Source organism: Pyrgilauda ruficollis, unplaced genomic scaffold (genome assembly GCF_017590135.1).
Source record: "Pyrgilauda ruficollis isolate IOZ18807 unplaced genomic scaffold, ASM1759013v1 scaffold12, whole genome shotgun sequence".
In the NCBI taxonomy this organism is placed as follows: domain Eukaryota; kingdom Metazoa; phylum Chordata; class Aves; order Passeriformes; family Passeridae; genus Pyrgilauda; species Pyrgilauda ruficollis.
The window spans coordinates 11,466,584-11,480,101 of record NW_024510321.1 but is presented as its reverse complement, the minus strand read 5'-3'; the positions used below and the strand labels follow the sequence as shown (position 1 = coordinate 11,480,101).

Here is a 13,518-nt window from a genome sequence, read left to right as displayed (position 1 = left end):
TCTCAATCCACAAGTTTCCAGCTTTCACCCTTCTAATTCTCCCCCCAGTCCCACTGGTGGGGGAGTGAGCACGCAGCTGCCTGGGGCCTGGCTGCTGTAGGAGTTAAGCCACAACACCACTGCTCTCATGAAGGATCCAAAGGGCTGCAAATACTTCCTTATTACTCTCTATGCATCGCATCAACAAGCTTAAAAACCCTTACCAGAATCTCAGAAACCTATTCTCCCCTTGAAAATGCTTCATGACAACAGTTTCACTATATTTTTGACCAATTGAAGTTAAACCATCTGTAACTTCTGGATAAACCTTGGCTATCTGAAGCCTCAAACCAGGATATTGCTGTCAGTGGGCTCACACCAGCAAGGCCTTCTATAAATACATGGTCTGGTGTCCCAAAAGAACACAGGCATGCAGCTTGCAAGAATGGGCAGGATCATTACATGCTTTCTCACATTTATTCTTCTAATAATATTCTTCTTTCTAATATTCTTCTTTCTGGCCAGAAACAGATTGACAGCCAGCAGCACCACACCAGCATTTAGCCTCACTGCTGTATGATATTGTTAGGTGCTGGAAAAGCAAAGCAGAATTAATTCCATCTGTAGCTACCTTTGAGAAAAGTGACTGGCAAAATGATCTCCCTTGTGGCCTCAGAACACTCTTAAAAAGAGACAGATTAAAAAAAAGCCAAGAGTTTCTAAAAAATAAAAGAGTGGTTACAGAAGTTTCTAAAAAATAAAAGAGTGGTTACAGAAGTAACTTTTAAAAGAGTATTAGGGAATGTGCTTATGAAACAGAATTTCTGAAACAAAAAAACTTCAAAAAAGTGAGAAATTCCTTTTAAAGCTTCATTAAATTCAGACTAAATACTTTACTACTTCAACCTTCCTATCATCATCTTCATTCATAAACTTCTAACTAGCTGCAGGTTGATTAAAAAAAAATTCTGCTGGTGTGTGACAAGTTGAAAGTAGTACAACATGAAGGTTAAAAATTCAATGATTTTAATACAACCCCTGATTGAGGTAATTTACCATTCATACTATTTTCATTCAATATGAGTTGTCATTTTACCAGCCCATTCTTACATAGTTCAATAATGATAAGGTTAGCTTTGAAGTGATTCTTTTATGTTAATGACATTCTCCACATGTTGGGTCATACTTCGGGTTAAAGAACTGAAAATGTAAATGAATGCCCATTAGGGTGGGTAATAGCTGATCATTAACTTTATATTTTATTAGATCTGTCAACCTTACTCACTCTAATTAAAGGACAGTGATTTCTTTTTATCCCCCCCAACACTACAAACATACTATTTCAAAGTTAAATGCCTATATTTTTGTAACATAAATTTAGTGGTTTGCTTTTCTACCTAATTTTTTTTCTAGTTAATTAGCCATCTTACAGAATATTTTCACAGTAATTTAAGTAAACACTTTCCCAATAATCTTATTCTCTTATTTTAGAAAGGAAGAAAGCTGCAGAGTGCAGCGATCTGTTAAAGCAAATGAAGGGAAAAAGCCTAAATATTGATGAAGTCAGTTCTATTCTTTTAAAATTCTAAAATTATGTTCTACTACTTTAGTCACTTTCTAAAGGAATTAACCCATGCCATTGACACTCATTATGCAAAACAACAGTTTACTTACAAGTTTCCATGCCTTCATCATCATCATCCGCTACAGGTTTATCGTACGATTTGTCTATGGCAGCTCTGAAGCTCTCGTTGCAGCCTCGTCCTCGGATAATTCGTGGGCGTGGGCGGTGGAAAGGAATGTCACCATTCAGAGTCACCTCAGCCACGGCTGTCTGCAGGCTTTCTAAGGAGCTCGATTTCTTCAGACCTAACGAAGGCCCCACATCTCTGGTTGGGGAACCTTAGTGATTTAAAGGGGGGAAAAAAAGTAATTAGAATTAGTACTGAGAACAGCATGCTTGATTATGCATATCCATCCTGAAAGTCTTTGGGGACACACTTAACATTATTCACATCATCTCTCAATAATCTGTAGGGAATTCTCCACAGATTTGTTGGTCTCAGAAGCAAATGAGTATGTCAAGTCACAGTCAGTGGAACTGACAATGTTAGCAATGTCTGGCTTTTCAAATCAGTGAAGAGAGACCAACATCCATTACTATTATTTTACACAATTTAAATGATAAAGAAATCACTGGGCTTTAAAAATGTAGCTCATACAACCAGCACAGATGCATATCTAGCAACATCTAACAAAACAATTAACTACTTTTTGTTTCAGCAGAAAATTTCCTCTGTACTAGCAATTAATAAACAAAGAGCAGACTATGGGCATGATTCCTACCATGTTTAGTGTAACAGTCTTGCAAAGTAGCCTGACCTCTGCCTTCAAGGAACACGCTGTTTGTCTGAGTTTTAAAGACTTGTATCAAATTGCTAACAATTTCGTAATTAAATGCTTCTGGAAGTATCAACCGACTTGCTCAGATTTCGTGAAATTGCTTAACAATAATCTGTGGAAAGGAGCCAGTAAAATGGGCAATACCAGTTACCCAACTGGAAAATAAACACGCTCCTGGCAGTCCCAAGGAATGACTGTTGGGGCAGCACTGCTACAGCTGGGGCTGAGGGCAGCTCTTATCACTGAGAAGAGGGCAGCATGTCCAGAGATGTGCCAAGAAAGCCTCAGGCAGTGTTCTGCAACAGCCTTTTTCTATCCAGACTTTACTTCTCAGGTTTGTGGGTTAAATGTATAGCCTTTGTTCTTAGACTACCACTTACACTACAAATCACCTCATAACTGCACAATTAGACCTCATACTAAAGTTAAAACTAGGAAGACTCTTTCAGGGGAAAAAAAACCAAAAAACACTCCATTTTATTGATTTTCTTCAGAAGTGCAAGTACAGTCTTAGCTAGATTTTCCATAGGATTTGGGAGTGGAAAGCAAGATGAGGTGGGACAACATCACAATGGCTACATTTCCTGAAATTATGAGACCAGAACCCTCACCTGTAATACCAAATTTGCACTTTTTCTCTACCCAAAGGGAGCACAAAAGAGAACTGTTGTAGCACCACAACAGTCCCAGGTGGTAGGCTGTTACCTAATTGACATCAGCATCCTTATCTGGCAAAAATAAATTTCACAGCCAGCCACCACTGAGAGAGCCAAGGCTTGAATCCCCAGGAATACCAAAACTATTAACAGTACATAAGTACATAATAAGCATAGGTGTGAGTAAAGGTGTAAAAAAGGAAAACTACCTCTTTTAAGCATTTATCTCAGAATAATACAAAGTTCTGAAGATGATCCCTATTCTGGAAGAAATTAGGAGACAGAAGGGAGACTGCATCTGTCACTGCTCTTTATGAAAGAGATGTGAAGTTACCTTAAATTGGGGAAAACTGCTACTGCACTACTAAAACTATTCAGTATTCTTTGGGGAGGAAAGGGGTTTGTTTGCCCCCACAGAAGAGATGCTGAACAGCAGCATGGCAAAATTTCTCCCCATCTTTTGTTACCTTGGTAGGAGATGAAGCAAGGCTGTGAATGCTGTCTTTTCTATCCAGCTATTAAAAGTCTGAGCAATTACATTAAACTGAAATCCCTCAGATCAAATCAATTCAAACAGCAGCTGTCAAAGTATTTCCCTTCAGCTGCCCTACTGTTAAGATTAACTTGTAAACAGAAACAAACCAAAAATCTCCCCTCCCAGGTCTACACAACTCCTGCAGTTTGGTTCCCCCAGCAGTCTGTAGTCCTGCTGCTTGGACCCTTGGCCGGAAATAAATGCACCCCAACAAATGAGAAATTTTATTTTCAGGAATTCTCATCTCCTAGAAGAAGCCACTCTCTCACACACAGGTGTACTTAGAGGGCTGAGGGTTGTGAGGATGGCTGGAGGCAGAGCACAGAGCCAGCTGGGACCAGGGAGGGGTTGGTGACTTCCCAGCTGTGCAAACAAGCTGCAGTCTGGAATTGCCAAACTTCTGAAAATGGCCTGAAGTCTAAGGCGAGTGTGTTACAGAATATTCTCTCTGCCAACTAAAGGCGCTCTAATTTAGACAGTGCCCTATAAAACTGCCCACTTTCTATTCCATGGTCAAATCTGCTATTCCTCCACTAATCCCTGCAGTACACGAGAAATGAGACTTTATTTTGCTTTTTATTTTTCAAAGTATTTCATTGTATTTTTTTTAATTGCCTATGAGACAGAAAAAAAAAGAATGCAACATCTTGGAGGAAAAAAAAAAGAGAGGAAATGGGACAATCATATATAAACCAGCTGTTTGACAGATCCAATTTCATATACAAAAGGAAAGGGTGTCCTCTTACATAGCAACTTACTGTAAACTTCCTTATTCCACATTGTGCTTTGTAACCTTCCAAATGAAACGCTCATATATCTTTTCCTAATTACTGAGTGGCTCTTTTTGTAAACAGTAATTATAAAGAAGGCATTTATGTGCCCAATTGTGTTCATAAAGAACACTAAAAAAAGTTCAATTTCCTGACACCCAATACAGACCTTTGTGAGAACTATTTATGTAAGCTGTGTTTTCCCAAAGGATATCCCATCTGGGATATGACCTAATGTTGAATACTGTAAAACTAATAATGGATTACATAAATGATAAGAATATTTACTGAACTTGGGTGGCCATGAACACAAATGTGAACAGGTTGCGGAATCTAAAATGGGGAAATCTCCTTTCACAAGCAATTTTATCAGTGTGATCATAGAGCTATGTATGTTTTAATACCTTCATTATCTGTTATGGCTACTTCATAGCAAATCTACTATTCTAAAAATATAGTTAGGTGTCCCTGCAAATAGTGTGTTAAGGATTTATTACTAGAATTACCAGTCAGAAAGTGAGTAGTTTACCGATAATCTGGTAAAAACCAGCAAACTTTCTTTAAAATGGATTCTGTTTAAAATTTATGAGTCACATCAAAACGCTGTTTTCTAAATACAAAAATGTCAGCATTTTCTTCCAGCCTTTACAGCACTGGTGGTAATCGTCAGAAGTGTTATCTGCTCAGAATGAGTCCTACCTCTATTTTGACACCAGAATTTAAAGTAGAAAAAAGGAGAGGAAAAGACACATCTACCTAAAGCATATTTATATGACTGAGGATGAAAGGGATTCTTTTATCATTTTTAAAATTTGAAGTTTATCAAAATCTCCCTTTCCAATGACTTTCTTAACAAATATCCTTTGAGGTGGATTCATCCCTCTGTATCCCAGCAGTCCTCCTGCCACGACTGCCACCACGCATCCTCCTCACAGCTCAGCGCTGCCCACACCCTGTCATCTCCCGAGGGCTTTGTGACCTGCCAAGCACAGCCCCTGCCCACCACCCATGTCCCTCCTCTCCCTGTGTCCCCAGCTGGCCAGCCCTCGGGGACAAGGGCCAAGCCTTGCCCTGCCAGCCATGCAGCCACCATGCAGTTCATGCATGGCTGCGCAGGTGCCTCTGCCATGGCACACATCCCAAGGAGACACTGAGCACACAGACACCACACCAAGCCTCTGCGCTGCTCCTACCCCAAGTCCTTTGTTTGTCCCTTGTGCTGCCACTGTTTAACAGCTCACTGTGCCTCCCCTTATCTCACCCTAAGGTAATTATTTATACAGTGACACCAATCCGCTTGGACCATTTGCAAAGGCAAAGCACATGGTGCCAAGGGATATATGATGTTTTGTCCAGTGGCTAATTTTAGTTTATAAAGCACATTTTTCATCAGCACATTCTTTTAAATCATTTTAAATGACTTCCTTTTTTTTTTTCTGAAGCATTAGTTTTATGAGCTGTCAAGTCAAATGCTACCTGCAACTGATGCCAAAAACTTCTCTGGATTTCATTAAACCAGTTTTGCAAAGGCATAAAGTCTACTTTCTAAACACCTTCTTGAAGGACATTATCAGTGAGTGTATTTACTTAGTAATATCTGCTCCATTACATTTGATACATTTTTCCATTTCTAGTTCAGTTCAGACACTAACAGATTAACACTTCATCTGGGGAAGGCAGGGGAGGAATAAAGCAAGAAACTGCATCAAAACCAGTTTAATTTTGATTCAGTTTAATAAAAGTTTAATTAAAAAGCATTGTGTAAAAATAAATCAATAAATAATTTAAATAAATGTTATTTGATTTTTTTCTTTTTCATTTTCATAACATGCACATGGAAAAATAACCACCTAGAGCTATAGTATGCCTGGTACTCTATAAATGGGCCATGCTCAATTGCTACTGAATATACTTCTAACCTCTAGGATGAACTGTAAACACTGCAAGGATTAGGTACTTCAAGTGAACTATAGAAAGAAAAATAATTAAAAAACTATTACAGTAACTAGAGCTGGAGAGTTCTGTGCTCTCCTTTTCAGCCAATACTATTAAATCCAACTGTGACAGTAACAGAGTTTGTTTTTATCTTTTCTAAAGTAAATACATGTTGAAGTTTTCTAGCTTCTAGAGTTCATTAAAGCATAGTTCACCACACATTTGAAGCTTTTTTTTTTCTTAGAATCAGACAATTTTTAAGCCAAACTACAGTAAGTGGTTTGTTTAACAGCTACATCCATCTTCAGTAATGGGAGATATCCAGTGTTTATATACAAAACCTGGTTAAAAGCATGCAGGATAAATAAAATAAAAGTACAGCAAAAGGTTTTCCTTTTTTCCAGCCACTGAAAATTTTTTTCCAGCACATTTGCTGTGCACAAAATATGTAACTGCCTAGTCCAGACAGCATGGTCATGCTCTTTCACCCAAGTTGTCCAACTTGTCTCTTTTTTTGGAATTTAATCCAGGTGTTACACATAAAGGAAAACTACACTCAGTTCACACCACCCTCTGCTGATACCACCAAAACCACTGTGCACTTTTAAAACCTGAGGATTGCATTTCACTAAAACACACAGGTTTTACAACATTCTAATCACATTCCACTCAACTACACAGGTCAATAAGAAAATGAAAAATAATTTACAATAATTTTGAGTTTGGTCTTTAACTTGTTTTTATGTGAATAATGCTCAGAGGTGAAGGCAGTTCCTAAGCACCAATTATTATCACAACCATTAACACAATTCATACATTCACACTCTGATGGCTTTAATCCTCCAAAACATTCCTACATTTTGATTTTGTTTACTCATTCTTTTTTTGCAAAGCTGCAAGTCTGTGGCCATATTCTGCAACATTTTAAAAGCTAGAAGACTTATCTGTTCAAATAAAAATTATAATTTTATCACTTGATTACTTACAGCTTTTCAGTATTCCTGCTCATGTTATACAGTCCAGTTAAACAGAGATGCAGTTGTGAATTAGTAAATGTAAATTCTGTATGGAATGCACTACTCCTCAAATCATGCTAAATAAATAATATTTTCAGGTTAAAAAGGTGAATTGTTCCTAATTAGAACTAAGTAATGTTATGGTGTCCTCTGGATCTAGCCTAATTAAAATAGCATTCTATAGGTCAAAAGCTAACTTATATTAATAAATCATAAAGGTTCATAATTGCAGTTGGTGCATTATTTTAATTACTAATAAAAAAATATGCCTTGAAAGCTATTTCTCATTATCATTTTGTGAAACATTACAAAGAATGGTATGTGGAAAAGATTCTATTTACATATTCTTTTGTTCTGTTACGATGCTCACGTTTCAGCTCCAAAAGCAAATCAACTTGCACAAATAATCTTCAACTCAATGCACAACATGTATCTGATGACCACTTAAGGCAAAGGCAGCAGTTTTCTAATTAAAATAATTATTTTCAAGCACTGTGTTAGCACTGTAATAGCCAAACACTCGACTCTTCTAAATCATCTCTCTCTGCACTATAGTCTGAAGCTAGGAGGAGATTTTCCAAGATTTTTTTTTTGAAAGGACAAAAAACCCCAAACAACTCTGAATATTTATGAGTTTAAAGTGCAGAAACAGGTGTCTGCCTACAATCACATGCAAGACCTGGCTGAATATACTACCCTAGATACTTATCCTATAGAAAAATTTTCTTTTTCTGTACGACTTGATTATTCACAATAGAAAGCAGCCATGCAAGTACTGGAATATTCATGTTTTCATGCAATTTGACTGGCAGTTCTGTAATTGTGGTAAGCTGCTTTGACCAAGGTTTCTATAGCAACAGCCTTACTGTCAATTCTTACCTGTTTTCTGGTCATCCATTGTACTGAGCTTAGTCTCGTCAGCTACTGTTAAAAGGTAAATGCATAACGGTTAGCCCAGTTAGTGCCCATGCCCCACATGCACTCAACATTCCTCCTGGCTTGCATATTGTCTTTTCAAGTTAGGGGACCTTAGAAATGTCCTACTTCATGCAAATAAACTGCAAGAGTAAGCAAACATTCTGGGTAGAAGTGGCAGCAGACTAGTAACCTTCATGCAGTGTCAGTGGTTCACATCACGGGCAGGTACAATTTGTTATTGACACGTTAGCACGCGGCACTGGTCAAGACAATCAACACCTCCAACCTGACTGCAGCCTGAGGAAGTCTGTGAATTAGGGATTGTAGGCAAGACACAACTATTGTAAAGGAGGGAATTGCATTATATTTCATTATTCTGAGTAGGGAATTCTGTGTGTTTAAGCCATCAAAACTCACTGTTTGAGGTTACTAGAGTCTGCACTTCAGAATCTAAATTCAACGGCAGAAAAATTGATGGGCTTGTTAGCAATTACTTATTCTCAGTTGGTTTATCAGTTAAAATGATCACTGTGATTACCTGTCTTAGCCATTGCTACTTTATAGGGCTTCTGATATAAATATTAAAACTTGGGTCTCAAACACATGTCAGACTAGTCCCATTTTCTAATTCTGAATTCATCTACAAAATGAGAGACAATGAAAGACCTTTAAGGCTAACTGCATTATAATCACGAACTGAGAATAAACCTGACTACCCAGAACCACAGCGTGGTACAGTTTTACACAGTCATTCTGTATGGATTGGTAAATGCATTTTTCACATCCATTTTAATAAATACTGTTTACTGTGTTTAGGTATTACCATATATCCAGAGGGCTATGTATTTGAATGTATGGACATTTACAAACAACAAACAACACCCAGGCCCCTTGGCCATTCAAGTTAGTACTTTACTACCCACAAGTAGACATTATGTGCAGTACTACTGCACATACACAATCTGTTTGGAATTATAAAATCTATATACTTACAACATGAAAATCAGGTTCGAATAAAAAAAAAATTGAAAAAACATCACTCACTACCTAGATCCATGCTTTTGGATTTTCGTGTTTTAACAAACTCCAACTGACTGGCATCTGAAAATTGCTTTGTACGCTTTTCTGACATGCTCTGGCGTCCAAAACCCTCTCGCTGGAAGGCAAGTACGGGATCAACATCTGGACTAAGAGTGCTGTAGGAAGGGAAAAAAATCATGCGAACATTTATCAAGATCACGCAACCTTTCACTCTTCAGAGAAAATCATTTATTTAGCACGTGACTTCTACCAACGATTAAGTTCACAGTTTTAAATACACACTGCAAGTATTCAGTTACACACGCAATGGATTTGTTTTACTGCATTAAGCAATTCTAGTTAAAAAGTACCAAGGATTTCACTTACAGTTTTAATGAAAGATATACACTTCTGGTCACTATACATATTCTATCAGATCATAAAGTCCAACACAGGAATAATTTGCAGGAGAATAAAACAGTTCTTTTTTCTTCCTGAGAAACAAATTTATGCTATTGATAGTAATTTATCTGGTCTGTCTTTATCAGAAAATATTTTTAGTCAAGCATAAATAGAAACTCTCCTGCCTGAAGGCCACAGAGCTTGAAACTTCTTAATTTAAAAAGTTTGCATTAAAATTTCTGTCCATATGTGAAATTTCTTGTAGATTTTTCATAGCTTCTCCTGCTTTTAGCCTGGCTATGGCAAACAACCATATATCTACTCATTGCTTCCCCATAGAGCAAGTACTTGCTACAGTGGATCCACCCCCAAATCAGAAATGGGGGGAACTGTATTTGGTTTTTGTTTCTTCTGCAGGCTTCTAAACTGACCTCAGCTCAGGCAGTCAGGTTTTCAGTGAGCTGCCTCAGAAACATGCAGAAGATAGACTTATTAATGTTGCTCAAACATTGGCAAAATCACGAGTGTCAGAATGCAAGCAAAATTTGGTGTGCAAGCTAAAAACATATTTTCAAAAGGCAAGATTGCATACTGCTAATAAATATAAAAGGAAATTCACAAAAAGATCTTCTGGCTCTTAGAAATGGGATAGTTTATAGATCTCTACTTCAGCTGGCACAAAAAGAAATCAAAAGCATAAAATACTGAAAAAAAATCAGTATTTTGGACCATTGTTATCTATCCTTTAGGTAAATGATCCCTCAAAATCCCCTCTTTGAATATTGTTGTACTTCAAGATAAAAAAATTAAATATTTTGTCACTGATATCTCTAAATAGATCTCTACATGCCACTCAAGAGATTGTGTTTAGTACCATCTTACTGTTTAGTACCATGTTTCTAAAGAATTCTTTTTACTGGAAGGGCTGAGTATAATACACCTCTCTTTCCCAGTGAGAAACAGGCAAATAGTGAATTTCTGCAAAAAACAACTTATACTTTTAAATTCTGTAACATGCACGTGTTTATGTATGCCATGTACTCTAATTTACAGATGTATTTTTGATCATGAAACACCTGGATATTAGACAAAACAGGGAAAAAGAGGTAAGGAAAAGTGTCCAAAGGCATGAAGTACTATAAAGGGTGAAAATCACTATCCTCATTACCAGACAGCCAAAAAGAAATTCAGTCTAGTAATGGCAGATTTACAAATAATAAGATATGTGCTTGTGACAGGCATATAATACTTCAGTGTGAGCAGGATCAGAGCTTATGTGAATAAAGCCAATGTCAAGTGCCTTTTGACTTTAATGTTTCTGGCTCAGGCTCATAATGTTTTACATTTAATTACTGCAACCATTTCAGAGATGTCTGCACAATTTAGCAATGTTCTCAAGCATATGCTTAAAAGCTCTGATGAATCAGAGACCATACTCAAAAATAACTATTTCGTCCTAACACTGACTCCCACAAAATGGAGGAAAAATTATCTCCTCATGATAGAAAGATAAAACAGACAAGGCCAATATACACTTCTAGCATTTATAGCAGTGCAACATGTATTTGAGTAAGAACAACCTAAATCTGAAAACGTCCTCCGAAGTGACTCCAACTGAACTTACAGGGTTTCAACACCTTTCATAATCAGATCATAATTGACTTTACCAAGGCCACACAGAAGTTTCTGGCTCCCTGCTAGTCAGCCCTGTCTCTGAAGGCCAGAAAAATGTGGTTTTACTAAGTGAGAATTTTTTTCCAGCAACATCTGTTAGCACAGGCTCACATTTGTTAAAATGACTGACTTCATCTTGCCGAAGAAAATGTATCTTGTGACACTTTCTTCAGAAAAGGTGAACTTATAAAATTATTTGTTTTGGCTCTATGCTTCTTTTCTCATACAAGCTTGCTTTGATCCTCCTATACAAAACTTCTAGTAGAGTAAAATATCATTTCCATGTAAACACAGCACACACTTATATACTGAACTTGAAGTCCTAAGAACAGAATAAAACTCCAGTTCAAATATAACTTGAAAAGGACACCACAGGTCCCAGAGAGAGCAGTAGGGTCTGGACACGGCATCAGCAAGTGGGAATTTGGGAGGCTGGAATCCAGCATTTCCACTGACACCACTTTTAGAGACTTTCCTTCTGCTTCCCTGATCTGCCCTTGTCACACCTCCCTTTCACACATACTTATTAAGGGAATTATTATTACATGCTAGCACAGTATTCTGCACCATAAAGGTGCTACTTAGTGCCTTTATTTGAGCCTTATGTTGAGTTCTAAATTTTCATGTCCTGTTTTACTTCTATTATTAAAGACCCATGAGTGTATTTCAGTAATTAAGGAAGGAGTGGATCACAGGTGTCTGAATGCATGTACATTGTCTAAAAGTATTCAAAAGTCCCCAAGAACTGCAAAAGCCAATGAGCACAGAGGAGGAATTAAATGCCCCTAAAAATGCCTCATTTTAATATTTTTCAACTACATCAATAAAAGACAGAGGTGAATTTAGTGCAAGTCATTAAGCAATGCCAAATGCAATTTACTATATTCTAGAATACTTAACAAATAAGATTTCTGGAATGACAGCTGATCCTTAAAAGAATGTAACCGTCTTCTGACCTCAATGTTATTAAAATTCCATTTATTAATCCTGTCTTATTGGCCCTTTGTTTTCATAACATTTTCATCAAGGATTAGGGAGATATTGTGAGGCTGAAAAAGCTTACATTTTCTTCTGTGATTCAGAACAGCTGCCATTCTTGTTTGGATAACCCTTCATCCATATTCTTAGTTTTACCCTTTGTGCCTTCCAGCAAAATCATACAATGCACCTTCGTTTTACAAGTCTTCCTTCATCCATTAGCAACAGGAAATTATAGCAACAATCTAATTCTATTGCTATTTACTTTTTTTTACAAATAGAATACATTAGATACTAAAAGCACGACACTGATCTAATTTTTGAAGTGCCACTGTATCTGAAGACCTTTACAGTTTCTCATACACACACTTAAAACTTTTTTGAGTGTGATCAATTCTACAATGCCTAATCCGATTTTCTTTACTGTTACTTAATTTACAAAGAAGTGTATGAATAGCAAGACACACTGCAGAAGTCAGTGTAAAAGCACGTGCAGTTTTCAAATGGGTTTTATTTCATAGGATTTTGCTTACATTCAGCTAAAAATACTCCCTCAGAAATAAGCTATTATATGCAGGCTTGTGGACTATTCTATTTAAATGTCTCAGATTCTCAGCTTTTACAAAAGACAAATGGACTTTTCATAGACCCAGATTACAGGTATGACTTGTCCATAAGAAGAACTGCAACATTAAAAAAAAGTAAATAAGAATGAAAAAAATTACATTTTCATACAATCATTGAAACGGAGCTTAAAATACAGAACTCAGTTCCTAGATATAAGATGAAATAAACTAGTCTAAAGCAAAGAAGAAGCTGACAGGTGCATATCACCCAGCAGGTGCTATTGCTGTTCTATTAAGATATTGCTGACATATTCATAACAGGCTCAAGAGACAAGAAAACTAAGAAAATTCTAGTACCACACCATTTGTGGTAATTATCCAGCTTCAAGAAGTAGCAGCATACAGAGGTGGGCTCTTATTTTGCTATTACTATAGATAATTACAGGACTTGTAAATTAAATCTTAGATCTGCATTAATTGTACTGACTAAGCAATAAACAGTATTTCTTTGCCAGGAACTTAAGCAAGTCAATAATGGAGCTCAATGCATTTCTCATTAAGGCTCTTATGTTAAAATGTGTTAAAGTAATTGGAGAGTCAACCTAAGACTCACAAAAGTTATTTTTACTACGGATTAAATACATAAAGTTACTTTCTATACCTTTA

At 36.9% G+C, this 13,518-nt stretch overlaps 1 protein-coding gene across 14 annotated transcripts in view; it reads right to left on the bottom strand.

Moving 5' to 3' along the window:
* The window catches only part of PARD3 (par-3 family cell polarity regulator), a 444,410-nt gene that overhangs the window by 143,202 nt on the left and 287,690 nt on the right, over positions 1-13,518 (bottom strand). For 9 of the 14 annotated variants that reach the window (XM_041487469.1, XM_041487512.1, XM_041487487.1 and 6 more), the window contains 3 exons: positions 9,257-9,408; positions 8,174-8,218; positions 1,654-1,881 (listed from right to left, as the gene is read on the bottom strand). In XM_041487469.1, coding sequence (XP_041343403.1) covers positions 1,654-1,881; positions 8,174-8,218; positions 9,257-9,408 — 425 coding nt within the window. The remainder of the gene's footprint in view (positions 1-1,653; positions 1,882-8,173; positions 8,219-9,256; positions 9,409-13,518) is intronic. The other 5 variants (XM_041487477.1, XM_041487528.1, XM_041487496.1 and 2 more) reach the window with 3 other exon arrangements.